The 26,617-nt window shown below is 41.9% G+C and overlaps 1 protein-coding gene across 1 annotated transcript in view; it reads left to right on the top strand.

The window, feature by feature from the left end:
* arhgef10la (Rho guanine nucleotide exchange factor (GEF) 10-like a) overlaps window positions 1–26,617 on the top strand; it is a 92,484-nt gene that overhangs the window by 49,397 nt on the left and 16,470 nt on the right. Inside the window, exons 19-22 of the mRNA XM_084542579.1 lie at window positions 3,284–3,405; window positions 19,237–19,323; window positions 24,125–24,339; window positions 25,197–25,354. Of these exons, the coding sequence (XP_084398705.1) occupies window positions 3,284–3,405; window positions 19,237–19,323; window positions 24,125–24,339; window positions 25,197–25,354 (582 nt within the window). The remainder of the gene's footprint in view (window positions 1–3,283; window positions 3,406–19,236; window positions 19,324–24,124; window positions 24,340–25,196; window positions 25,355–26,617) is intronic.

Here is a 26,617-nt window from a genome sequence, read left to right as displayed (position 1 = left end):
AATAATGAATATCAGGTTATTTGTACGATGCTGCCCTGACGTTTACCTCCAGCGTAACTTCTTTTAAAAGTCTGGACTGCTTGGTTTGACAGATAACTGTGAAAATGATGTTCCCACAAATAAAATAACTCCTCTACCACGGAGGACGGATGTGATTGTTATGTTTCCCGGTGTTTAAAGGTCCAACTAGTGCAAATAAAGTCACAAATTCGAGAGTGTTACTGCGTGTGTGTGTGTGTGTGTGTGTGTGAGGTTAGTGGCCGGTGTGTCCCTATTTGATGCCGTTTTCAATTTGGGTCTGTGCTTATCATTTGTTCACCGTTATTCATCTTCATTACTGCATGGCAAAGACTGAAGGTTAAGGCTAATTTGTGTTCTTTCGCAACCACTTTTATTCTCTGTCCTTTTGTGTGTTTCCCAGACTAACGAATTCAGTTAAAGAAGTCGGGATACTCAAATGGATCATTATTTATGCTAATCTAATAATTAGCTGAGGGAAGTTGATAATTACTCCGGGGTAAAGGAAACCACTGGACTCGCTGCCCCACCTGCAACAACCAGCCCTCAATTAAAGTCTTTTAATAAGTGACCTCACATCTCCCTATATCCTGGTAGTAGCTAGCTAAGGGACAACCTGCACACGTGCACCATTCATCCCCGAAAAATTAATTAGACTCCTCAACTAAAGAAGACTGCAAATAAAGATTACTTTTAGCTTTCTTCACAGCTGCCTTGTTGATACCATGACTGTTTCCGTCATTGTGTTCCACAAGACATGAAGTGGTGCACGCATAGATTCTAATTAAATTGCGCTGGTTGTGTGTCCCATGCTCTTATAAGATAAACAGCTTAATAAAACTGTATTGAGAAAGTATAAGTTGACTTTTTATTACAGCATTAAAAAGATTTGAAGCTAATGATATATACACACGTTGCAAGCTTTATTCATTTAGTTTTCCATCCTTGTTGACCTTAGAGTAGAATAGCCATGTGGTTAGTTCACTTTTTTTTTTTTTTTTTTTTTACATTTTTTCAAATTTATGAAATGGTAATTAACTGGTACAATAGTCTCTCATGATTTGATGTCATATAAATGTTCTATTTGCTTTAATGATTTTTAAAATGTGTCCTAAACTAGGCAAAGGAACATAAGGACATAATTTAGAAAGGCACACCTGTCAGGACAAAAAGTCAAGAAGTTCAGCATTCTGTCTGTAGTCCTACGCCTTGAATCTGGGCAAGGGTTTAAAACCATTTCTAAGGTGTTGTGTGTTTTTATGTTTTTAGTAATTTGTAATGGAATAAACCACTAGGACTAGAGTTGCATGTCTGGCCAAAGTGGGTAGCTTTGCCACTGGGTTCTTGGTCATGCTGGTGAACAGGGACCCAACAGCCAGTCTTAAGGGAGCTTGAGAGGTCCTCTGCAAAAATGGGAGAACCAGCACGAAATCTCAGGCGTATTCCATCAGTCAGGCCATTATGGTAGAGCAGGAAGCCACTTGGAGTAAAAGCAAACACCAGGCCCTGCTCACAAGGTGATGGCAGCATCATCTGCTTTTCCAGTGGCAGGGACCAGCAGACTCATCAAAGACGAGGGCCAAGTACAAAAATATCCTCAAAGAAAACCTTCTCCAGAGTTCAGCAACCTGAGGTTGGGGCAGCAGTTCGCTCATTATCATGGCAGTAAACCGAATCATGCAGCCACAATAAGACTGGAGTGGATTCAGGTCAAGTCGCTGACCATCCTTGAGTAGCCCGGCAAAAGCTCAGACTTCAAAGAATATCTGCGGAGAGACCTGAAGATGGCAGTTTGCTGAGGCTTCTCATCTAGTCTGACCAAGTTTGATAGGATCTGTTCCCAAAGAATGGGATAAGCTGTGTAATCCAGGTATGCAAAGCCTGTTGAGACTTAGCCAAGCCTCAAAGCTGTAATGGCTGCCAAATGAGCTTCCACAAAGTAAGGGTGTAAAGTTTTATAAGTGCAAAAATTTCAAAACCATTTTTCCACTTAGTCATTGTGGGTGATTGAGGGGGAATGGCAGTTTTAACAATTTAAAATGAGGACAGGGTGAGAAAATGAAGGGGTCTGAAATGACTGCGTTAAGTGTTAATATTACCACAGTTATATATATATATATAAAAAAAATACTCTGTGAAGCTCAAAAGATTGAAAAGGGCAACATGAAAAATCCATCATCAACCAAACACACACAGAGCAGAGATGTGAAAAAGGACATGAAAGATATGAAAAGACACAACTCAGTTATTCAGTGCTGCTCATCCCTGTCCTTGATCACTCTTGTGCTTTCTTTCTTTGTGTACACATGTTTTGACTTTTATTCAGATCTAGGCTTTGACTACGACTAGGATTTCAGTCATTGATATTCAGCATTTGCTGTCAGTCAGCGCCAGAGAGTATGGTCACATTAATGTCAATAATTTCCATACCAAAGTAAACACGGCAATTTGCAAAGTAATAGATTGCATACATGTTCATCTTTTCTTAAAGGATGAGAACATTACCTTCAGTTCTTTGTCAGTGAAAGCTTCCTAATTTATCTGTTTGCCATTGAAAGTGTGAACAGTCAGAACTTTTATCAAACAATGTGTTCTTCGATCAACTTTTAAAACTACTGCAAATAGGTGTAATGCGTCTGTGATCGTGCCCAAGAGACCAAAAACATGTAGCTTATTTCAAGGTGCTGCATGCAAACAAACCAGGAAGGAAAGTTTAACAAGCTGTTAAATATCATGCACAATTTATTTTCTATGAAGTGAAACTGACAATTACACGTAACGCGAGTGCTTCGGCACACTTGCCCTGTGACTTGTCAGGGTTGCACCTGTTTTAAGGCTCAGATCTGTGAGCGTAGAGACGGCGCATGTACTGGGCAAATCCATTTTTGTAACTCAAATCCAGCAGTTGCATTTTTTCCCGCTGGGACACACGCTCACTGTTGATTAAGTGCAGGTTTAATCACTGTTGAGGCCCCGTGTTGGCGGTACCTGGCCTTGCCTCCTACAACAGGGAATAAGCGTCTGGCTGATTATAACGTTCACATGCTAATAACACCATTCATATTACATACCTGAGATTGGGAAGTGTCTTTCTGATTATTTTGCGTGGTTTGACATAGCTTGAAAGAGGTTTCCAGCATGGCTCAACTGTGAGGGCGAGATGCATGCTGACAATAAATTAAACAAAACACGTTAACTAAACCCTCAAGTTGGTATGAAATCAGTGAGAACGAATTGAAAACAATCTCCTTTTTCTTCGTTTCAGGAGAGGAGAATTCACCGGGCTGGTTGTATGGAGAGGATGAAGGGAAGACGATAGCCCCATTTTGGTATCCGCTACTTGCCTGTCACATGCCTGTCTTTGCAACAAAGTCACCGGAGAGAAAGGTACGTTTACTAAATATTCCTTTATGTTGTAATGTGTTCAAAGTTTTAATTCATATTGATTAAGAAATAAAAATGATTGAAATATATTTAAATGCCATTCATGTTAATCAAGCAGTCATAGGTTTTTTTATTCTCTGTATTTATAATTTTTTGGTAATGCCCAACTAGGCATTAGCATCTGCCCTAGTTTCCTCTAGTCTTCATTGAGTTCTTGACTGAAAAACAACAGACGAGGACCCAGTGATGACTCCTAGGCTGACCAAAACCACCATAGTAGTCCAAATACTGATGCTGCTGTCTCATTTTTTTTATACAAAGGGTCTGTTTAAATGATTCCCACAGTCTTGACATTTCTGGATCAGGCTTTTTGGTAATTTTCAACATGCTGGCTAGTGACACACACCATATTTTGCGGTGAACATAAACATTGTGACGCATCGACGTATTCCACTTAAATTGGCACATGTACGTAATTATCATTGATTGCATCACTGCAGCCCTAGGCCTAGCTATTCACGCTGCTCAAATTACAATATTTGTTTCAGACTAGTCATTGATGGTAAGTGCAGCAAGATGCTGACCATCAATAATAATATCAACAATGAACTGAACATGGGTATTGGTGTCACAATACAGTCACAATCACAGTATATGGCATTTTATATTGCACTACTGATACTATACACCGATCAGGCATAACTACTGACACGAGAAGTAAATAACATTGATCATCTTGTCACAATACAATGTTCTGCTCTGAAACGTTTGGACCTGGCATTCATTTGGATGTTACTTAGACATGTACCACGCACCTTGGCCAGACCAGCCACCCCAGCCCCATAGCAATGACACTCCTTGATGGCAGCAGCCATCCCCAGCAGGATGCAGCACAAGGTGTACACCAATGAATCGATGCCTAAATCAATATAGCAGATTGCTACTGTGTGCATTCATTTGTCAGAAATTGTTAGAAATTTAATGAGGAAGCAAAATAGAATAGCAAATCCCTTGACACGTATCTTTCGTGGTACATACTGTCACTCAATTTTACTGTCCGGTCACAGCACGGGTGACAGCTTTACTGTAATCTCCAATTAATGGATGAGCTGAACCACATGAAACTTTTGAAATAAAGTTCAAGACAAACAAAGGTTAAGAAAATTAGCTAAAAAAAAAAAAGACATCAAAGCATACTGATGGATGAAAGATAATTATAAAAGTATCCTTTAATTGGGAGTGCAAGTGGAACAAATTACCTTTACAGCTGGATCCACTGCTGAACTGTTTCTAAATCACCCCCTCATTCTGCCAATTACTTAAGCTGGAAATATTTTGATGTGTTCCGTGTTTCTGAAGTGGCGGTGTTTATATTCAAGAAGCAAAGTGCCTCCGTTTGGATCAATCTGTCAAAACAATTTGACTTTCGCTGAAGTTACCGTCTCCTCTGAAGCAGCCATTAGTCCGCAGTGGCGGCGCAATCTTTATTTTAATAAAGATTTTGTCAGAAGAGATCATAGTGCCACTTTAAACAGTTATTTCCCATTGAATGCAATCAAAGAGCGGTTGCCTTGACCTAACAGATAAAAATACACCGTTTCAGTGATGATCTCACAAAAAAATACATGGACTATTGGAATTACAAGGTGACACAAGAGCATCCCTTCAGTTTGCTGGCTGAAGAATTTCGATCAATACAAGCTGTTAAGGCCTAGAAGCCTCCGATAGATCAAATGGTCTGCACAGGTGAGAGATAGACTTAAGGGGTTTTAGAAGTCAGTGGAAATTGTATGAAATCAATTTGCAAGGGCTGAAAGATGATATTTCCGACCACATTTCCTATAACCATAATGTGGTTATGGGTCCTACTGAGCAAGTTGGTGAAGAAGGGGGCGGGGGGGCAGGGAGGATGTTATAAAGTGATCATGCAATTATCTTAATGGCTGTGGGACACCCAAGCATAAATCAATGTTCCATCATTAGATTAAGACCTATGCAGCAGCTCATTGTCGGCGAGCCGCGCGGACGAGAGGGAAAGGTGAGGTGGAACAGCAGCTGGAAGTGCAGACAGTGTAGCTTTTTACGCGGCGAGAGGGGATTTCCCAAAAGATCTTGATGGCGTTCCGTAGCGCTCAGCAAAAGTGTGACAGGAAGCCGAGCCAAGTCAATTAATATATTTTGAGCCGGAGGGACCCCCCAGTCTCTGAGGATCTGCTCATATTCCTCTCGCCTCGCACAAACAAATGAAGCACCTGAGCACGCCAGACAAGGGCAAGGCCCCGTGTCACTCACGAATGTGGTTTATCACGAAATTGTTTCATGTGGCTTTATTTCCTCAGAATGATGAAAACGAGTGTGGCTGTTTTTCAGAAAAGCATCACAAGTTGCATTACCGGGTACACGTATTATGTTCCCGTTTGCCTGTATGCCTGTATGTGCATGACTGGTATGTTTGCCGTATTTGTTTGGCTGTATACTGTAGCTTTTGCACTTTTGAAAGCATGGTTATGTATTAGGAATGGGTGCCTAGGTATCAGAAAGCTGGAGAAGTAGGCAGTGGTATCCTTTTTCTCTTTCCTTTTTTTTTTTTTGACTAAAGAGAAGGTAGCATTAAATGGAGTGACTTTAAGTCCTTCATGCAGAGCAGACTGTGATTAGGGGCTTAACTCAGCAGCAGCCCCCCTCTCCCTCTCTGTGTCTCCATCTTTGCCTCAGCCACTGCCTCTGGGACACGCACGCCTCTCTGTGCCAAAGCTTCGCGGCTCTTTTTCCAGCTCTTGCAGCTTCTCTTGGCAGTCTGAGTTACAGTGAGCAGAAAGGATGAAGAAAAGGAGGCAAGAAAGAAATCCCAGATTAAAAGAGATGTGGCCAAAGGGGCCGAAGCCATTTCCTACAAAAATAAAGTTCTAAAGCAGCATAGCATGAACAACACGCACAGGTCACCAAAAGGGAGCTCAATTCACTGCTGGCTAGGCGCAGCTCTGTGCGCCACGGTCCACTCAGTGGGAGCTGGAGAGGACTACTGTGCGAACTCGTTAGGCACCGGAGATAAACCTTATCACAAGTCTGCTGAGTGAGAACAGCGGGGGCGAACTGACTCCTCTCAATTTATCTCTTTCATTCCCTTCCTCTCTCTCTCCCCCTCTCTCTCCGCCGCTCACACACTCACAAACGCGCAGAGAATCAAGTGCTATCTCCGAGTAATAGACAAACTGCATTCTGATGGTCCTTGTTGTTTAAAGAGTCCGTGCACGCTCCGTTTCAATGCCCTCTCTGCCATTTTGAAAGATGAAACGGCGCGGGTTCGGCAGTCGGCCCAAAGGGAGAATGTGAGGTGCTTGGGTTAAGGGATTTATGGGAGATACTATAGCAGAAAAGGTAACGGCTGAACCAGACTTCTGTACGGATGGATTGGCTGATAAATGGAACAATTAATACCGTTGTCTAGAGCAGTAGCATGGGGCATTATGTATGATGCATTTAAGTATTACTGGAAAACAGAATATATAGCTGCCATGAATTTTTATACAGTCGTTTGACATTAATATGTTGTGACCTTATTCCTAAATGCACTGGGTACCTGATCTGAAAAACTAACATTTATTAATGATGATTACACATTTTTATACGGTGGTTGATCTAATTACTTGCCGACTACTTGTCCTCATTTAACTAGTTCCAGCTTTTTTGATATGCAAATGTCATACCTTAGTTTTGTTTTAACGTCCTGAAGTCTTGGGGATCTTCTTTTCTAAAGTGCTCACACATAACAGCTGTCCAACAATGATGGGCCGTTTCCTTTTGACGTTTGGATTGGATCTTTGGTAATTTTACAGATTGCAAGTAGCAGGAGCCGGTATTATTGTAGTTGCACTTAAACATGGCAATATTTTCCACACAAATCAGCATACTCATGTACTTCAACTCATCATCTTGTGATTTTTCATTAGTTTTATACACTAACTCAGTGTTTATTTGACAATGGAAAAACTGCTGGCCACGGTACTAAAATCAGGCAGTAGCTAAATCTTGGAATAATGTGACACTAAAAATCTTAAGACCATTTTTGGTAAGAACTGTAATAATATTTGTTTGCAGTTAATATCTAACAAGCTATATTTGACTGTGTCTGTTAAAACTGTTTCATCAACTGAGTCTTTCAGTTCTGTCAGGCAGGCTATTAGTTTGATGCTCCGAGACCAATAATGGATGTACTGATGGAACCCGGTAATCTGACAGATGAGCAGGCTGTTTAACAGCTGCCATTCGATGGCGTCACATTCATGACTAAATGCCTCAAATTACATACCTGTCTCTATCTACAGCACATGTATTTTCTCGTGCGCACTCTGTGTGTGTAACAGCTAATTCAGCAATGCCCTGCAAAAAGATCCGTGCCTGGTTCCTGTCCTGATCTAACATTCTCTGAGAGGTACATGTGCATTCTGCATTTGCAGTATTTTACAGTGAGGGGACAGGAATCCCTTGGCCGCATAATGATTTAGAAACGCCTCATATCTCCTGCAGTAGGAAAGCACCACCTCCTCTGCAACTGTAAAAAGGTTCTTAAAGATCCAAGGCTACAAAGACTTGCGAAATAGTAAAAGGACATGTTTCCAGGCTCCGTTTATGAGGCATTAGGCTAGGACAGGGCTGAGGATGACTGCTATGCCAGAGCTCTTATAATACCTTTGGGGATTTCATCATGTATGCTTTGAAGTGCGGAATGACAAACTGGAAAGGGGTTTGGGCTGCATCAGGGTTAGCTTTATTTCTTTTTCTGAGAGGATTAGCTTCTGTGTCTCAGCTCAGAAAACAGCTAAGCCTGCTCGCGTCTCACCCCTAATACACTCCACTAGTTTACATAGATCATGCAGATCGTCAGTATTATTTAGTTATTTACTTGTGTTTGTCTCATTATTGTAATTTATCCTTGAAATCCATTAATCGTCTTACAGGCCGCTCCTGTCTTTGCCATCTGTTGAAGCCACACTGTACTGGGTCATTGGGGTCTGTGCTTGTTTACTCGGATAGCTGGTGCACAACATGCCCCTCTTGCGTGCTGTGTCATCCATCTTCCCTGCTGATGGAGTGATAAGAGAGCAGCACTGTGCATTCAGCAAGCAACATGAAAGCGACTGCATTTACAGAAAATGAGCGCACTGAGTGGCATTCTTCGCAGTAGCAAATGCACTGGCTACATTTAGGGAATGACTGATTTCCGAACATAATGACTCAAGCTCTTATGGCCAAGATGAACGAAACTTGTCAGTGTGTGTGTGTGTGTGTGTGTGTGTAGTGCTCTACACATGAGCTGCTATGTTATGAAATATGGATTAAAACGGAGAAGGACAGTGTGAAAAGGTGGCCTTTCCCTGAAGCAACGCCTTTCTGATGATTTATTTCCTCTTCCCCCGTCTGCACTGTTTTTATTATAATTTTTGTAAGGTAAAGTCATCAAGTTGACACCTTGCACAGTGCCTCTCCCTCTGTTTTCTTGAAGGTCGTTTGCTACCTTTCAGAGTTGCAGATGAGCCACCTCTCTGATTTGGTGAGAATAGATGCCCCAGCATGGATTAAAAGGTTGTTCTTGCCACCTATCTGTCCAGGCGTAGCAGCTGCCTTTCTAACTACAGGAATATCTGTCTGGCAAACAGAAAAACACAGGATGCGCAAGTGCTTGAGACAGTTTCAAGAGAGCACCCGTCTGTCTCAGACCTGATCCTCATCAAGATCAGTCTTCTGTTTTCTCGCACGTTGCTGTTTCGATAATTTAGGATAATCGTTGTGCGGGCTTTTCTGTGACTATCAGGATCAAATGAATGGTGATGATGACCTAAAATGCCGAGTGTGCCGTGCTCTGGTGCTGTGTATGAGTGTTTTTGCTACATTATTGCTTCCACAAATGATGCTCAAATATACCGATGTTTTTTTTAATCAAGGTGACTCCAATATGATATGCATTTCCTTGATTTAGAGACACAAAATAATGATTGTTCCGGGGAATGAAGTGTATTTCTGCGTAATATTTTTAGGTTTTGCAGACTTGCAGCGGATCTTATCTTACATTAAGAATCCTGCTGATGTTTTCGGGGCATAAAGCAAAAGCTAATGTGGCATCATCAAATTCAGTTGCTGCTGCCTTCAGTGTTTAATGCAGATACTAGTGTATTCTAATGTTCCGTAAAACTGCTGCTTTTTATTAAGCTTTGATTTGCAGAGGTGTGCTTTCCACGGGTTTCACTTGATTGAGTAAAGTAACTTAATCCTATCTTGTTCTGAAATATTTTGGCTCTTTTAGAAACTTTGTAAATATGTACCCCCGTTTCTTCTAAGAGACGGCCCACTGCTGCTCATCCTTTGAGTTCAAAAGCGACAGACAAGCTTTTGGTGTGAAGCAGGTGGAAGTGTCATTCTAATTTCTCTATGTGAGACTGGAACACAGCAGACCTGTCGCTGGAGCTGATGCCCTTCCGGTCACCGTGCCTCGACTCGGCAAAACCCAACTCCAGACACATCAAACCCGTCACTGTCACAAATACAAGGGACGATGGCAGCGCACGGTCTCAGACTGTTTAACATTCGCTGTCACAGAGCCCCTCTCTCTGAGGTCAGGGCAGAAGTCAGACTTTGGTATTCACAAAGAACAACTCTTGTGTTGTGGCAGTTTCCGGCATTTTGGCTAAGAATTAGCTGGGAGTGCACAGAGATTAGTCTTTCTTTGTAGACCTGGATTCCTACTTGACCATTACTAACAAGTTAATTAAACTCCAGTAACGGCTCTTTCAAGACTAGAGCAGCAACTTCCAGTTGTGCAGCTCCCTTTGCAGTAAATTTAAAACCTGCAACGACAAAGCAGGATGGAAGAACCATCAAGCAGAAATGGAGATATGGTGGGTGGGCAGTCCTGGTGTAAATCATGACTGACGTGTGGAAAGTTGCAGGAGGTGGCTATGGAGGTGTGCTTTTCATAGATTCCATAAGCTCCTGCAGGAAGAAAAATCAAGGCTAGACAGGAAAATTAAGACGAGGTGTTTCAAGCCCATTGGACATTTGTCCGGATTTTTATTCTTATACTGCAGTATACTGAACTTCTAATTGTTGGATGGAAGTAGAGTTGTATTTTTGTCACAAATTCATCTACTGCCAAGGTGCACGTAGGTGGTGAAGAAATCTCCAACTGTTTTGTATTTCCACTCATAGCCTCCATCATCAAGAAACATGATACAAACAACATTTTTACAAATTTATTTACAAGCCCATGGGGCATCTGCAAAGGGGCCTTGGGTAAATGTTCACATGGCCTGGTCCAATCATATAAATTATTATTATTATTTTTTTTTTGGATGTCATATTGAATATGACTCCAGAATTTAATTATGAATGGCTGGCAGGCTCACCAACAGTATCACCTTCTCTCTCTGCCACTTTTCTCTGGCCAGCACAGCGGTACCAGTGGTGCTGCCAGAGTAGGCAGCAAAGTTGCTGATGTGTGCGTGCTAAAATGAATTGACTTGTATTGAAATAAATAGTGCAAATACCCAAGAGGCAGTGTTAGCACCAGCATGTTAATATAATCATGTCATCATTACACCCTGCGTACCTAAGCTTTTAATTAATTTACTAAACAGCTGGAACAGGGATGGTGAACAGGATTTGGAATTTTTAATTTGTGTTGTGATGACAGGATCAAGGTGTTTTGTGACTGCCGAGTCTCGTTGTCACAGTTAGGGCATGCTAAAGATTTTCCGGATGGAAGTTCAGTTTTCTTGCCATATTTTACACAATGTTTACTCAGTAGTTACAGACTTTGTGCTGTTCACACTGTGAGACACTTGATGCGTACTCCTAGTTTCATACTGTGCTTTTCACTGTCCCCTTATTAATCTCCTTGCCAATAGAGGGCAGTGCAGTGCCTGTATATATAAGAGAAAGGTCGTTACCCCCACGGCTTGACAGCGAGGTCATTTGCAAAGGGCCTGATCTGTTGCTGTGACAGTTAACATACTAATTACAGGGAATCATAGACACTCATAGCAATGCCCCGGACTTGCGTTCTCCTTCTCTGGCCCTGGGTTTCTGCTCATTCTGTACTTGTCAAGATAGCGTGCAGGAACAAATTATGAACCCAGAAGGGAAATCCTGCAGATTTGCTAAACGTGCTAATTTGGTCACATTCTTCCTCTGTGATTATACATCTGTGTGGAGAGGGCGATGGGCAAAAACTGCATCAGTTCAAAAGGAAAGGGAAGAGAGCCTTCTTTCCGTTTTCGGTTCCTATTGTTTCAAACCGGTCCTGTCTGTTGCAGTGATGTCTTCTCTCCTTATTCTCTCCTCTGCTAATTAGTCTTCCCAATACTTGCTTTCAAGTCATGCACAACTACCACTCTGAGCGCTGCTTAATTTATTGTTGTTGGCCAGTGCTAGGAGATTTAAGGACATGTAGTATTTACCTTGTTACCTTTTGCTATTTTTTAAAGTAGGTGCAAACCTGAGCTTTCCATTTAGCTTTCATGTTGTTTAGAATGTGTGTTTGCAAAATTGAATTGCTGTATCTTCTAACTTTCCATTTCCATCGGTTTTGTCACGTTTAACTGACTCTCGGTTTGATCCATCCAAGAGTATTAGGTCCTGGTTAGATATTTTCTTTTAATTTCAGTATCAAAGACTAACAGACAACTGATCTAAACTGTGTGATGCTTGAAAAACCAGATTAGTATTTGTGAAGCAATCGTGATTTGTGTTTGTCTCATGTTGTGCCAAACAGGCTGCCACAGAACTAGGATCCAAGGATTGTAAGGGGCAGATTCAAATTTGGGAGGTGCTCCTTGATGTGCAGAGCCTCCTTGGCAAAGGAAGCTGCAACCACCGCATGGATAAGACGAAGCTGGCATCAGGGCTCCCTTTGTTCTGTGCATCCTGCCATCTGATATTAAGGATTATAGAAAGCCTTGTCCATTCTTATGCCCAGGGTTTAATCTAAGACCGCATGTTGACAAACAGTTGTGTCATTCCCTGTCTTTGAGTTCGGTAAAGATCGCCCTTGCAAAGCTACTCTGGGCCCAGTGCAGATGTCTTCTGTCTCTGGAAAAAAAAGGAGGAAAGATGGAGGAAGTGATTGACTACACAGAGAAGTTTTGGCCCGTAGTCCTCTTTTGAACCCATTAATGCAGGGCAGTACACTGCTTTCATCCAGAGTTGGAACTGCCATGGCCGCAGGAGCCAGCAGTGTGGGTATGTGTGTGTGTGTGTATGTGTGTGTGTGTGAGTGTGTGAACAGGGGGCATAGCGACACAGCAAATTTGCATCACATTGGTTGGGCGTGTTGCAATCGTTCAGCTAGAAGCGGTGAAGGACACGAGGAAGAAAATCTCAGTCCAGTCATGAATATGAGTTCGTAATGTCCTACCAATGTCAGGCTGTGGCTCTGAGCAGATATGCAAAACCACTCTCCAACTTCATTCCACTTATTGCTGATACGATCTGCGGCATAGCCAGAGGAGACAGGGAATCGTTACTGTACAGACAGTGGTTATTAAATTGAGGGAAGTGTCCTGGGCCGGTTTTAATAATAAAGCTGACGGCCATATGGTTTTGCGGCAAGTCCTAACCGCCTGTAAAGGACCCGATGCAGACCTATCATGAGTTAAAAATCAGGTTGTCTACTGAGCCGTCTCGTGCAGATGGTTTAATCTTATTGTCTTCAAATGACATTGAATATTCTGAGTGTAACACAGGCCTGCAAGCACAGCAGGTGGTTGCCCCTTTGATCTCTGCTCAAAGATGCTGGTAGAATTTAAATCACAGGGTGACATCTAGCTCATGAAATCATAACATGAACATCAAGTTTCAGCTTTGATCCCGATGCCCTTTTGCATTAGGCTCATTAGAGAGTCAGATATCGTATTGGATAATAGATAATGAGCAAACAACATTTTGCAGTCCCCATATGATAGCGTCACGAGAGTGTGCATGTCCCCAAGTGATCCGTGTGTGAAGTAAGGGCGTACGTAGCACACCACTCCGTATTCCTTTGGAATGCGCCACGTTACTTAGACTTAATGACGTTCCATGAAGCACTCCTAAGAATGTATTTCTCTTTTCTTTTATCAAAAAAAGCCAGTTATGACAATGTTGAAAAGCTAATTTGAGTCTTGCTAGTTGCCAGTAAAATTCAAAATGTTTCTTAATATGTATGACGTATACATCAGTGCCCCAGTTAAAGTACAGTCCTTATGATTCACATTTCTTTAGAGTTATGTTCTAGGCTGGAGGCCGTTACTCAGTGTTTGTTCTGTAGGAAACAATCATCCTGTGAGCGAGGAATTTCAGACACAGCCATAATTGTCATTTACTTTGCAACCTCAGAGGATTATCACAAAGGATGCAGGTATTTTGACCATCATGCCAACTTCAGACCAGCAAAATTGAATTCTTGGTAAATAAAAGCAAAGGCCTACGTGTGTCATTGAAGCATAGTTTAATCTGCGGTAAAGGTTATTTTCAGAGCCAGGTGTATTTGCCCTGTAATCCTGGTAATTTGCCTGAGAAAATTGCTGGATGCTTTCACCCTGTGCAGATGAAATTTGTCTCGGTGGTCCTCCTCCCCTGCCTCAGGAACACTGGTTAATCATCCTCACTGAACAGTTGCTGAACGTCCTCTTGTTTTTTTTTGATACTTTCAGCTCTCACCATCTGTTTCCTGGTGTTTTCACAGACCCTTTGGGGGGATTGTTATGTCTCACACAAAACTTTCCTGATTTTTCATTACTTTTAGTGACAGATTTACCGTTGGTGTTCTTCTTTATTTTATTAAGTTGCTTGTTTACCTCCTTTGGAAAGTAAAATGGGCTGTACGTTGTTCTTTTGTGCACAGCTCAAATTCCCTTCAAGTTTCAGTTTGAAGGGAATTTCAGTTTAAGGGCTGCACATACAGGAAGTGGCTAATGCAGGGATGTGACAACAAGAGACCAGTGAATGTGGATCAAATACAGTGAGATGTAGAGATGACAAAGCGCGAAAACCTTTCGCAGCGCAAAGCTGGTGGACACCAAATCGAATTAAACTTTGAGGGATGGGGCCGTGGCGCAAATGTTCCCCCTATGTTTACCGTCCAAGACTTTGTTTGGAGCGTCAGGTGAACCCAGAAAGAGCAGTGGTGGCGCTGAATGTATTATCTATTGAGGTAGAGTGTGCTGACTGCAAAAACTGCGAGTTCTGTCCATACACCGGCAATATTTTTATGTTCTGCTCATTGACATAAGTGTAAACCAAGCAACCAGAGCCTGGGATGTCCGCTAGCGACCAACTGCCGGCTACAAAGCGATGGGCGATGAGCAAATCGCTTTATAAGTGGACAGGGTTTTACAAGCCTCAGAGCATTGTACTGCAAGGTGGATGCAGAGACCTCGCTCTAAAGCGGGCATACCCATCGGAGCTTCACAACCTATGCTGATAAAAAAGGTCAAATTAAGAGAAAACGTAGCTAACAAACCGAGAGCCCTTGTATATTTCAGCAATGAAGAGATGCCACTCTCCATCAAGGCTTGCCTCCTTGATAACCTGAGCAGAAACTTTGCAGAATCTCCCATGTTATTAGCTTGTTTAGTGTGCATTACCTGTAGCAGAGCTGTGGATGTAAGTAATTTCAGGTTGACTGGCGATTCACTCTGCGGCCGTCCCGCCTGTAGCCTTAGGCGATGGGGTTGCAGCGGGGAGGGAGCGCCAGCACCAGTCAATTACCAGTTAATAAACAGTGGAAGTTTTCTATTAGTGCTTGTTAGTGCGTGTAAAAGATTGTTGGTATGTGGAATTGGGGGAAGGCACTGTGACTATGGAATTAGAAAAAAAAATAAAAAAGTACAGGCATATTTTCTTTCCCTGGGTGTAATATATAACACCTAGTTCTCTGTATGCATGACTTTTACAGAGATAATATTAGTTATTTGGTTTTCAGAAGTCTATACTGTGCAGTATATAGTATCTGCAAACACACTCTTTTGAGCAGCCCAGAAATGTGTGGTCAGGATTTTCACGTAAGGCAGTATTTCATAAGTGGCTACAGAGCATTCTCTCCAATAAAGCGAGTATATTACAAGCATAGTGGAGGCCAAACAATGCAGTGCCGGCTGCGGCGTGTCTCGTCATTGATAACATTATAGCGCCCTGGTGAATATGATGCATAGACCCTTTCTGGACAGCAGTTGTCACAAATCTCATGTGTGGTAAATCCCCCCACATATCTGAAAGCACATTTCACAGTGCTTACATAGGAAAATTGCTGTAAGGAAAAACAGTGCACCTGAGTAGCCTTGGGAAGTAAAACAACACTAATTGGATTTGGGGAAGTCATCCTTACCGAGGGGACGCGGCTCTGACAGTCTGACAGCCGAAAGCATGAATCATTAAAACCCTACCCTGTCATATTAGACCACTACCAAACCCAGTGTTTGACATTCTGAGCCCAGAGCTGTTGCAGTGTGCAAGCAAAAATGTTCACGCCAGATAAAAGAAAGTTACAGAAAATGTTCCCATCCTCCCCGTTCTGCGGGAATACAGTGTAATTACACGCTTTTTAAATTTATCTTTCAGAATAAACAATTGATGCTTTCGTGTTAACCATTGCCACCTGGCCCCAGCATATGGGCTGGCCGCTCTCTTGGGGTAATGGCTGGGGCGGACTCTCTGTCGACCACTGGGTCACTGGTAACCAGCAGCTGGGAGGCCGCCCTCTCATCACATCAACAAATCTCGCTTTAATTAGCTCACCTGCCCGTTTCCTCCCCTTTCCTCCCCGCGTTCCCCGATGTCCTCCATCAAACCTCCCTCAGCTGGCTTACGGGCTCACCTTCCTCTCTCATCCTGCCTCCGCACAGGGGAATAGCTCCGGCTTTTCAACTTCACACCTACAGCTCTGCAGACACGCACACGGGCTATGCTGTAAATGAGACTGACAATAGACTTAGAGAGAGCTTGGATCTCATTGATTTTTAAATGGGCACCACCGATACCGTATTAGCATTGGTATTGCCAGTGATATGGTCATTGCTGAAGGCACACGTTTCCTTTGTGTCTGTCGATATAATTTGCACACAGGTGGAAATGATCTCACAGGCTTTGTTGTTATGCTCGCCCATGCTCTTTCCATTGGCTGTTTAAAGGAGTTCAATAAGTGGACCAGTGGTTTACTGTATTGATCATAGTCACTGCCTGCACTCTAATGGGAACAGAATCCATCCTCGCCTTGGTATCCTGGTGTATTTCAAGGCCAGTGAGCCGCTATCATACAAAATGTTGCTTCATGTAACAGTCGAAGGCTTTTATTCTGAATTGATAACATAAAAAAAAAATAAAAAATCTCATGCTAATTATTGCATGATTATGTGGATTTAAATAATTGTCCTATATAGAAAGAAGTGCTGTTTAACATTTTTAAGCATAATAGGGTGCCATTAGCAAATAGCTAATTACTTGTACAATATTCTAAAATGAGATTTCCTCTTTACAACCGCAATCATTTTACTGAGTAGGCGTCAAATTTTTCAAATTGTGAATATCTCATTAAGAAACAAGCCTCTTCATTTACACATCAGCTCTTTATCTGATTGATCCCAGCGCTCATTCTTGCCTTTGAATACCTTACGAAGTCATGATGGGGACTGCTGTGATACCGTTTATAGATCCCACTTGTATTGCCAGACTGCAGTGCCCTAATATACAAAGTAATCTAGGTCTGGGACGATTGTCTCATGTGACTGATAAAATCCAGCCACCGCTCAACCGCCAGAAGCGTCCGCTATAGTGTTCCACTCCCTCCGGTCCACCGCCGCGCTCTTTCTCTTATCCACGGGGCTTCCATATGGACAGCTATTATGGCTGCTGCTTAATTACCTATCAAAAACCATTTCACAGCACTTGGCGGAGGGCTAGCAGAAGGGGAGAGGGAGGAAAAAAAAGACCAGGCATACAAAAAAAAAAAAAGCGTGAATGATGAGAACGAGAAATGGGAAACTGGGACTGGGAGATTGATAGAGAGGACAGGCCGAGCGTCTGTGGAGTGAATTTGAATAGATGAAGGAGACAGATACAGGGGCAGTGGAGGAATAGCCTTGCAGGGCACACGAGGAGAGCAGTGATCTGGCCGCTGTTCTTTTTGGTTTAGTGTTTACAAACCCATCCAACAACAGAGGAAAAAGGGGCAGGGTCTTGGCCAGGAGTAGCTATAAATTACCTGTGATTGATGCTCGCCGCCGCCGAGGACGACAGTTAAAGACGCACGGCTCTCATCACAGACACTCTTTTCACTTTAACTCTTCCCAGACTCCCCAACTCACCCGCTCCCACCCCCCGTTTTCCCGGCAACAGACAATTAGCTGCTCCTTCTGTCACATGGCCCACCCTACGCAGTCATTCACCAAAATGATAATCATTCCCTACAAGGCGGGCTGCTGGTTTGATGCGTCAGCCGCGGGCTCCATACTGTAAATGTCAACCCCAATCACTCAGTTGCAGGCAAAGAAGGCTGCTATATGTTGAAGGAATATAGATTTATTTTCCCCTTAAGTCATATGTTGGCTATTTTTATAGACTGATATTAAATGGTCGGACAGCTGCCTCGGTTCAGCAACTGCGGTCTTTCTTGACCCATGTTTGACCTGTTTCCGCTCAGTTCAAGGTAAATGCCAGGACCAGCTGTATGAATCCCTCGTGTCTATTTAATGATTAGTCTGTGCATGTTAGAGTTTGAAAATCACTGTGGTTCAGAAACTGTCTCTGTGCAACCATATAATCACAACTTCAATCTTTATGTATTTTGATGAAAATGATATTTCTGCACCTATGCGTCCTATCCTACGATCAGTGTGTTGTTTTTGCAAGTGTTATTTTTTTTTGTGTGTGTTTTAAAGTTTCCTGGATGAAATGTTTAAAAGTTTGTGGAACAAAAGGATCCATATATACAGTGTATAAATAAATGGACAACACCGGAATAAAAAAGTAATATAAAAAGGAGGCACAGAAACAAACCAGGTAAGAGAAGAATTGTGTGAAGAAAGTTAAAACGAGACCAGAACCCTCAAATTTGCCTCTGACAATAAGTGAAGCAGCAGGCAGCGTTTTTTTAGACACCTATGGGTTACAGACTAATAGCCAGCCACTGCTTTTCTACCGCTTATATACTTATAGTGGAAACCTCCATGTGAAATGAGAATTTCCCTCTATTAGATGGCTAGAGTTGCCAATTTAGATTTTGCATACATCCTCATAAACACTGGCCAGCCAGTCCCAGTCTTGTTGTCATTTAGAAGGGGATTTTTAGACTTAATTATGTTTTAGGATTAGCCGCAACATTAAAACCACTGAAGTAAATAAGCAAATAACATTGACCATCTTGTGACAATACGATGTTCTGGTGGGAAACTTTTGGACCTGGCATTAATGTGGATGTCATGACATGTACCACCCACCTAGACCAGACCAGGCACCCTCACCCCATAGCAATGACACTCCTTGATGGCAGCAGCCATCCCCAGCAGGATGCAGCCTGACACAGGCACACACACAAGAACGGTTTAGGAACAACTCAAAAAACAACAAAACAGCACAAGGTGTTGACCTGGCCTCCAAATTTCCAAACTGATCAAGTATCTGTGGGATGCTCCACAGAGGCCCCTCCCCTCAACCCACAGGACCCAAAGCCCCCACTAACAACATCCTTTTGCCAGACACCACAGCACACCCTCAGAAGGCCCATGCCCATTCTCTGATGAGTCACAACTGCCATAATGTTATGTCTGATAGGTTTATATAATGTAACCTAATTTTTTTGTCTTAAAGCTTGAAGCTGCCCTCCACCATCCTGTCCCCTGTGCACTGTTGGGCTTCTCTGCAGCAAGTACCTCCTTGCCTCAAGGCTACCTCTGGGTAAGTAATGTATTGCTTACATACATGTACGTACTGTACACACTCACACACACAATTCAGTGTCAGCTAAAGCAAGGAGGAGGACTTTTAAAACAATTTCCATGGCGGTTTAAACGCACCTTCAGCAATATTGTCATTCATTAAAAAAACAGCAAAATGCCTCGCAAGGCTAAAAATGACACATGCAACATTTTTCTGAGTAATATGTTGCATGTGAAACTGTGACTTAATTCAGCATAAAGGCAAGTGATAGCTAGGTAACTATGGTAGAGGGTTATATGATGAGTGGGGCGAATTGTTGAACTATCACATCTCCGTCACTGGACTTGTGGGAATTTAGCTAGATCTAGAGAGAAAGGGGAAATCAGGTAAAAAAAAAAAATAAATAAATAAAATAAAATAATGATGAATGAATCTGCTATTAATCCTGAAGTTCCATTCTTTTGTTCCCCTCTCTTTTTGGAGAAGGTGGGTAATTTATCAGGTAATCCTCTTTTGACTTTAAGGGTGGCTAAATCCAGTGTCGGCCCTCTAAGACACACAGTACAGCTCAGTTTCTCAGACTTCAGACTTAATTGCTTTTTTTTTTTTTTTTTGGTGCTATTCTAACTGAGGATGCTCACTCAGATGAGGAAAAGGAGATATGGTTGTGTTGGAGTTTAGATCCCTGTGATATCAGCGTTTAAGGGTCTCTAACCTTCAACTTCTTTTACTGCACATGATATCCCTGATGACTTAGACCTTGTTCTCTCATACTAGTTGGTTGAGCATGGGTAGTTTATCTACAGTACATGCCGAGTGTTACACTTTTAGAGAATATGTCCAGTACCATATTACTGGACATATTATATGTTCTTTCATTTTTCAAGCATAACATCAGTGAATACTGAAAAGAGCTCAGTGTTTACTCAGGTTTAGCATTACACTGTAAATGCACGTATCGTCTGCATAAACTGCACGTTCGCTCATGCATTCAGTGGTGTTTTACTTAAAGAGTGGACACAGAGAACATAGGGGCACCTTCTTAAAAGAAAAAAATGTTTATACTTAGTCATATTTTAAAATAACCTGATATGGAGCATCGTGTTCCAGTAGAAATGCGCAGGTCAACCCATCACCTGCAGGTTGGGCAGGCTTGAGTAAGCTTACCTAAAATATCACAAGATTGTTGGTCAGGTCAAACAGTGACAAAGCAGTATTCTTAAAAATGACTTACTGAAACATGGCATCCATTATCGAGATCCATTAAAGTAACACTCTCAAATACAGTCGATACGTGGTGTAACCTTCGAGCGGAGGAGGTAAAGTGACTGTGGATTGTAACCTGCACACTGCTCTAAGCGTCTACTACAATTTTACATAAGTCCATGTTTAAGGCATAATTGTGCGGGTTGGCAAGTGCATACAGTTTGACTGTCATAAAGGGTAGGCTGGGTGTGCGTGTTAAAAACCCTGTGGTGTGCAAATCAATAGCCTATTGGCTGATCAGAAGGAAGAGCAGCAGACAAGCAAGTTACAACATAACTCTTCACTGATATTTGTAGTGCAGCGGAAAACTGATGCATGAGTTGCATGGGTTAAACCGTAGGAACACTACCCATGTGGATTGGTGATTAAAATAGAAATATAAGTTGCATCCAACCTGCATCAGACACACATCTGCAGAACGCCTTCATCTAGACATAGCGTGATGTGACCATCCTCGTCCTTCACATCAGTGCAGTATTGTATTTTACCAGGTCAAAAGATGATAGTTTCACCTATGAAAGCCAAAGATATGAATCCAACCTCAGAGTTGGTTTGCCTCAAAAGAAGACAGTTTGGACAAGCTTCACAAATGAAAATGAGAGATTTACAATGGCAATGTATCTCTTTAATGAATTGTAACTGTGTTGCAATACAATTGTGACCATCTTGTGACAATTCAGTGTTCTGCTGGGAAACATTTGGACCTGGCATTCGTGTGGATGTTACTTAGACATGTACCACCCACCTAGACCAGACCAGGCACCCCCACCCCATAGCAATGACACTTCTTGAGGTCATCCCCAGCAGGATGCAGCCTGACACAGGCACACACACACAAAAACGGTTTAGGCATAAGGTGTTGACCTGGCCTCCAAGTTCACTAGATCCCAAGCTGATCAAGTATCTGTGGGATGAGCCCCAGAGGCCCCTCCCCTCAACCCATAGGACCCAAAGGCCCCCACTAACAACATTTTGTTGCCAGATACCAAAGGACACCATCAAAAGGCCCGTGTCCATTCTCTGATGAGTCACAACTGTTTTGGAGGCACAAGGGAGACCTACACAATATTAGGAAGGTGGTCATAATGTTATGCCTGATTGGTGTATATTGTTATACTTATTGCTACATAACCTGGAGGTTTCATGTGGGTCTTTTATGTTGAATGTTTTCTACGGGGAAGTCTTAACATAGAAATCTGTCTAGGAGGTCTTTGCTGTTTGTTATGAACTAGCATATCCATTACTACTTGCTCACAGGTACTACATAGAATAAAACCTTGTAAAAAAGACAAGCTGCTCCTTCAGTATAAAGTACATCAGACTTTTTTCCTGCACAGTGGTTGTTACATATTGTACAGTACAACATGTAACCAAAGCATAAATAAAGTGGTACCCACTAAAAAAATAATAGTGAAGGCCCGCGGATCAAGGACGAATAATTAGTGGCTGAATGTTCCCGCCCCCAGTTGGTTCTACCTCCCTGGCAGGCTTGTCAAATAAGGGATGACACTAATCATGTTAAAGTGAGATGGGCTATGGGGATTTCTGAGTGCTTTGATCAGAGTAATGACATTGTGTCTAATCAGCCTGATACCCCAGTGTTTCCCTGTTTGCCTTCACCTTCCTTGTCCCACTTTTCCCAGCTGCCTACTTCTCATTTTAGATAAAGTCTCCATTAACTTTTCTGCTTCTAGTTTTAGTCACCTATTCTGTAATTTAGCATTCATAGCTAGTGTCAGCGATGGGAAACTTACAATGCGTTAATTTTGGAGTAAGCCAACAGTCTGGCAACCTGTGCTTTGGAATTCTTAATGTGGTGAATACAGTGGAGCACACATCCTCACTCCATCCTGGGCAATATAATTAATGCAGGCAGAGTATTTACTGTTGGGGTTTTTGCTTCTCTCAGTAGAAGAATCTGTCCAGAGTCCAGATATCTCTTCATTTAAATAAGTTGTAATGACTGTGTCAGGAAACTGTATTTTCACTGGATATTAACCAGAAAAGAGGACGACAGTATTTTTTATTGACAGGGATGGAGACCATGGTGTGAGAAGGGTTTTGGGAGAGTGCAAATGGGCATGTGACTGTATAAATTGTGGAGCAGCCTTGGTGAGGGGGAACATGCCTTTGGCTCAGATTCACTTGAAGCCATGTCCTTTGTTTGTTTTTTTTTGGGATCCTTGCTGCAAGATAAGTCCTCCCTATCTTCTTTTCACCCCGTGCAACAGACCATTATTTGTTCTGGCTCATTGTCAAGAGCCCGAAGGATTGCTCCTGTCCAGATTCTGTACGCTGATACAAATCAGACAAATGATTGCATGCAAATAAGGGTGAGGGTGGAGGAGCTAAAGACTATATTTAGCTCATGTCACATTCGCACGATGTGATTCATACAGAGAATAAATCTTTGCTGTCTCGCAGCAAGCATCTGTGCTTCTTTTCCAAGAACAATATGGTATTTTGTCTGAACATCCACCTTGGCCTTACACAGGGGTAATAAATACAATCATATTGAAACTCCGCAGTGACACTTTAATTGTTTGTGAACAAGGGAAATGCCACATTATTTGGAACGGCATCTGAGATAGGTTGGAGGGCTACTGCTTTCTTAGTTTTGTCAGTATTGGCCTTGGCAGACTTGCACAAAGGCCAATATAAATGCGGTACATAGGAAAACAAGTCTTTACTGAGGCAGACACAGGGAAGCTTGTTGATGATTGTTAGACCTTTTTCAAGAACATCTAAGGTTTTCTTTCTTAGTAGGAAGGTTTTTATTGACACCCTGTTCTCTTCAAAATGGAAGAGACATCGTCGGACGTTGATTGGTTGACGCATTCTCCAAACTGTGCCGCTGAATCCTCCCAGCTTTCTGCGGCTCTGTTTTTCCATTTGTGTTTACGTGTTTATTTCTGAGAACAGTGTCTTCCAGTGCTTAGTGTGACCTTGGACATGTTAACATCAGATACCAGTTTAATCCATTGAAAATTATATTATTTTCATTTTATCATGAGCTGATTCCAGCAATAGATGAGTCACTTGATCTTGTGATCTCTTTAAAAAAAAAAAAACTCATTGTTAAGACAACTCAAAGCCCATCAAAAACTTATAAGAGCCTCTCTGTTCTTCACTGATGAAAAGATCGCACAAGTTTTAAAGAATTGTTTGATGTTCTGGAGATGACATTATGAATCCATTACATAATGTGTTCAAAATTCTGAGTTATTCAAAAAAGATGAGCGTGGACTACAAATGACAAGATCTGAAAGGATAATTGATACCAACTTTTTATTATTTTTTTTCTTTAATCGAAAATGTTCAACCAAAAACATAATCTCCTCCGGCCTTCACAATTTGATTAACATGCATTCCAAGATTGGTCTTAGGGTGACTGGCCTGGTTCTGCTCTCACCTTTCCTTTGTTTTTTGTTTGACTTGTTTTGGCAAAATAGTTCAATACCTGTGGCATTATAATTCACGGCATAGGTACAAACATAGCATGGTCCGCCAAACTCTTTTAATCAAGTCTGTTTTTTGTTTTTTCTCTTTACAGGTGGCTGGTGGTGGAGACGGCTCTCAAGGCCAGATAGAGATATTTTCCCTCAACAGGCCAATGCCGAGGGCTGTGAAGAGCCTGCAGATAGGCTCGGCTGTCCGATGTCTGGAATATGTGCCAGTACCTTCTCCGACTGAGGAAGCGGAGGCCGGCGTTCACAAGTACCCCACAGGGATCGGCACCAACATCTGTGTTGGATTAGATGATGGCCGGTGAGACACCTCTATTAAAAGAAGGCGACACAAATAGGAAACCTCTAAGATGAGGTTAAATTATAGAATTACATTTTTTGGAATTATTGACAAAAAAGAAGGACAACGTTGTGCGCAGATGTTTTTCAGTAAACCCCACACATTCTGTTGTAAAATATTATCCTATATTACCCTTTGCTACGGTTGCCTGAGATTTGTAGCTGTATAGATTTACTTGTCAATATTTCATCAAAGCAAGAAATCAGTGTTGATACCCCGACACAGCATCAATATTGCTACTTCTGCTAAGATCACTGTTTCATTTTCAAATCCAATAACCCCTCTGATCCCCACTGTGTGTAATAGAGGATAGGTTTAATCTCAGTCTCCGTCACAGTTACAGTGAATCAATTGCTGTTTTTGCAGACAGAGCGCTCTCTGGAGCATCAGATATACCTGTTTTTATGTAATTTTTATTAACATTATTTGTATAGGTAGCTCAATCATGTGTCAGCAGTTTGTTTATGCTGACTCATTCTCTTCCGGCATAAGAAAAAGAAAAGTAAACAGTAGAATAGATAAAAAGAAAAAAACGGTTTCAGCATTTTAACACACTCGAAAGCCTGTCAGCTCCAATGCTATTTAACATTTACTTCTCAGACGGAGAGAAACAAACAGCGATGTGCATTTGTCATTCTGAAGAAGACAATAAGATGCAGCAAAGTTCAGATGGCAATTCAAACATGAGAAAGACAGAGTGGTTCCACATACGCAATGCTTTGTGCTCTGTTAAATCAAACCGCATGAAAACGAGGCACTCTGTCATTTCAAATGACGCTCATTTATCATGTCGGCTTGTGCCGCCGTTGTTCTTCCAGCATACTGGTCTATGGCAGTGTGGACACTGCAGCGCAATGCCTGGTGACCCTCCACAACCCAGAGGGCTGCCCTGTGCTGTGCCTGAAGCACTCTCCTCGCTTCCTGTTTGCGGGCCTGCGGAATGGGACCCTGATGGTTTATGGGAGAAATAACAGTGGTAAGGTGCTCCAGAGGTTGCTTTGTTTCAAGACTGATGGCTATAGTTTAGAGTCTGTCAGGGGTGGGTGTTCCTACTCTGAATGTGGTCTTTTTTGGAGAAATAAGAATGTGTCATTGTTATTGGGTATGTTTCTTCAATTTTGTCGGAGTGCCATGGTGAATGACAAAAGACAAAATAAATTGATTACATTTTCTAAACAGGGATTTTCTAACTTGAAACCTCATTAACTATATTTACAAGATATACTTGTAAATATAGAAATAACATTACATCAGATGACATTTATAACACTTCGTAGGTTATTTTCTAATACTAGGTCCTCCAATAATTCAAGCCCTTTTTTTTCCTCTTCTGTACCAGTGGCTGTTTTCTGTTAATGAAATGTGAAACCAGAATGGACTGAAAAGAAGATTGTGGTTAATTTTGTAACGGGGGTTGTTAATCAAAAATAAATAAAAAATAAAAATGTTTTTACAGCAGCAAAAATAATTAATACAGATGAGTTTCACTGTTTCCTTAAAATAAATTATATATTAATATTTGCGCCGTGCATTATATATATATTCAGAAAACTATTTTTCATTATTTTTGGACTGCTTTTCAAATAATTGCTTTAGAATCACTTTTCTCATTACGCTGTGCTTCCTATTTTCATTGATTTTCTCGCCTGCTGTAAGTTTTAAAATAACACCATGTGGTTGATGGCACGCCGTGTTTAGTCAGGCATTGCACAAGGCCAAGGGGGCTTAACACCATCTCAGCAGTGGTTTGCAGTCTTCATAGCCAGCGGGAGCACAATAGCTCTATCACTGGATTCCTTTTTACCTGACCATGGTATGTCAATGTGCCTGCCTTCCTCCTGTGCTCCTCTCTCCTCCCAAGCAGAAAGGATGATTAATTACACCAAGCTGCTGCATGCCGATTAAATATTACTATTCATGCTTTGTATATAAGAAAGGACAGGAGAAAAGCTCTGGAGGGCGCCGGAGAATGTTTGTGGATTCGGCACATCTGTTAAAGATTTATGCCCTGACTAGGACGCTACTGTCTGAAACAAGTCTGCAGCAGCCAAGAAATACTGGGGCTTTAGTTGAGACTTGTATCAAAAGGCATATTAATACATGCAACACATTGTTTCTTAGTGAATAATGCGCTCCGGCTTCCCTCACCAAATTATGCACATCACACATTATGTCAGCTTGCGATGAAAATATTTTACAAGATGAGGTAGGAAAGTTTGGTTCGGTGCGACAAGCCTGA

This window comes from Chelon labrosus (genome assembly GCF_963514085.1).
Source record: "Chelon labrosus genome assembly, chromosome: 4".
NCBI lineage: Eukaryota > Metazoa > Chordata > Actinopteri > Mugiliformes > Mugilidae > Chelon > Chelon labrosus.
Note: the sequence above shows the minus strand (reverse complement) of the source record. Positions and strands in the feature narration are given on the sequence as shown.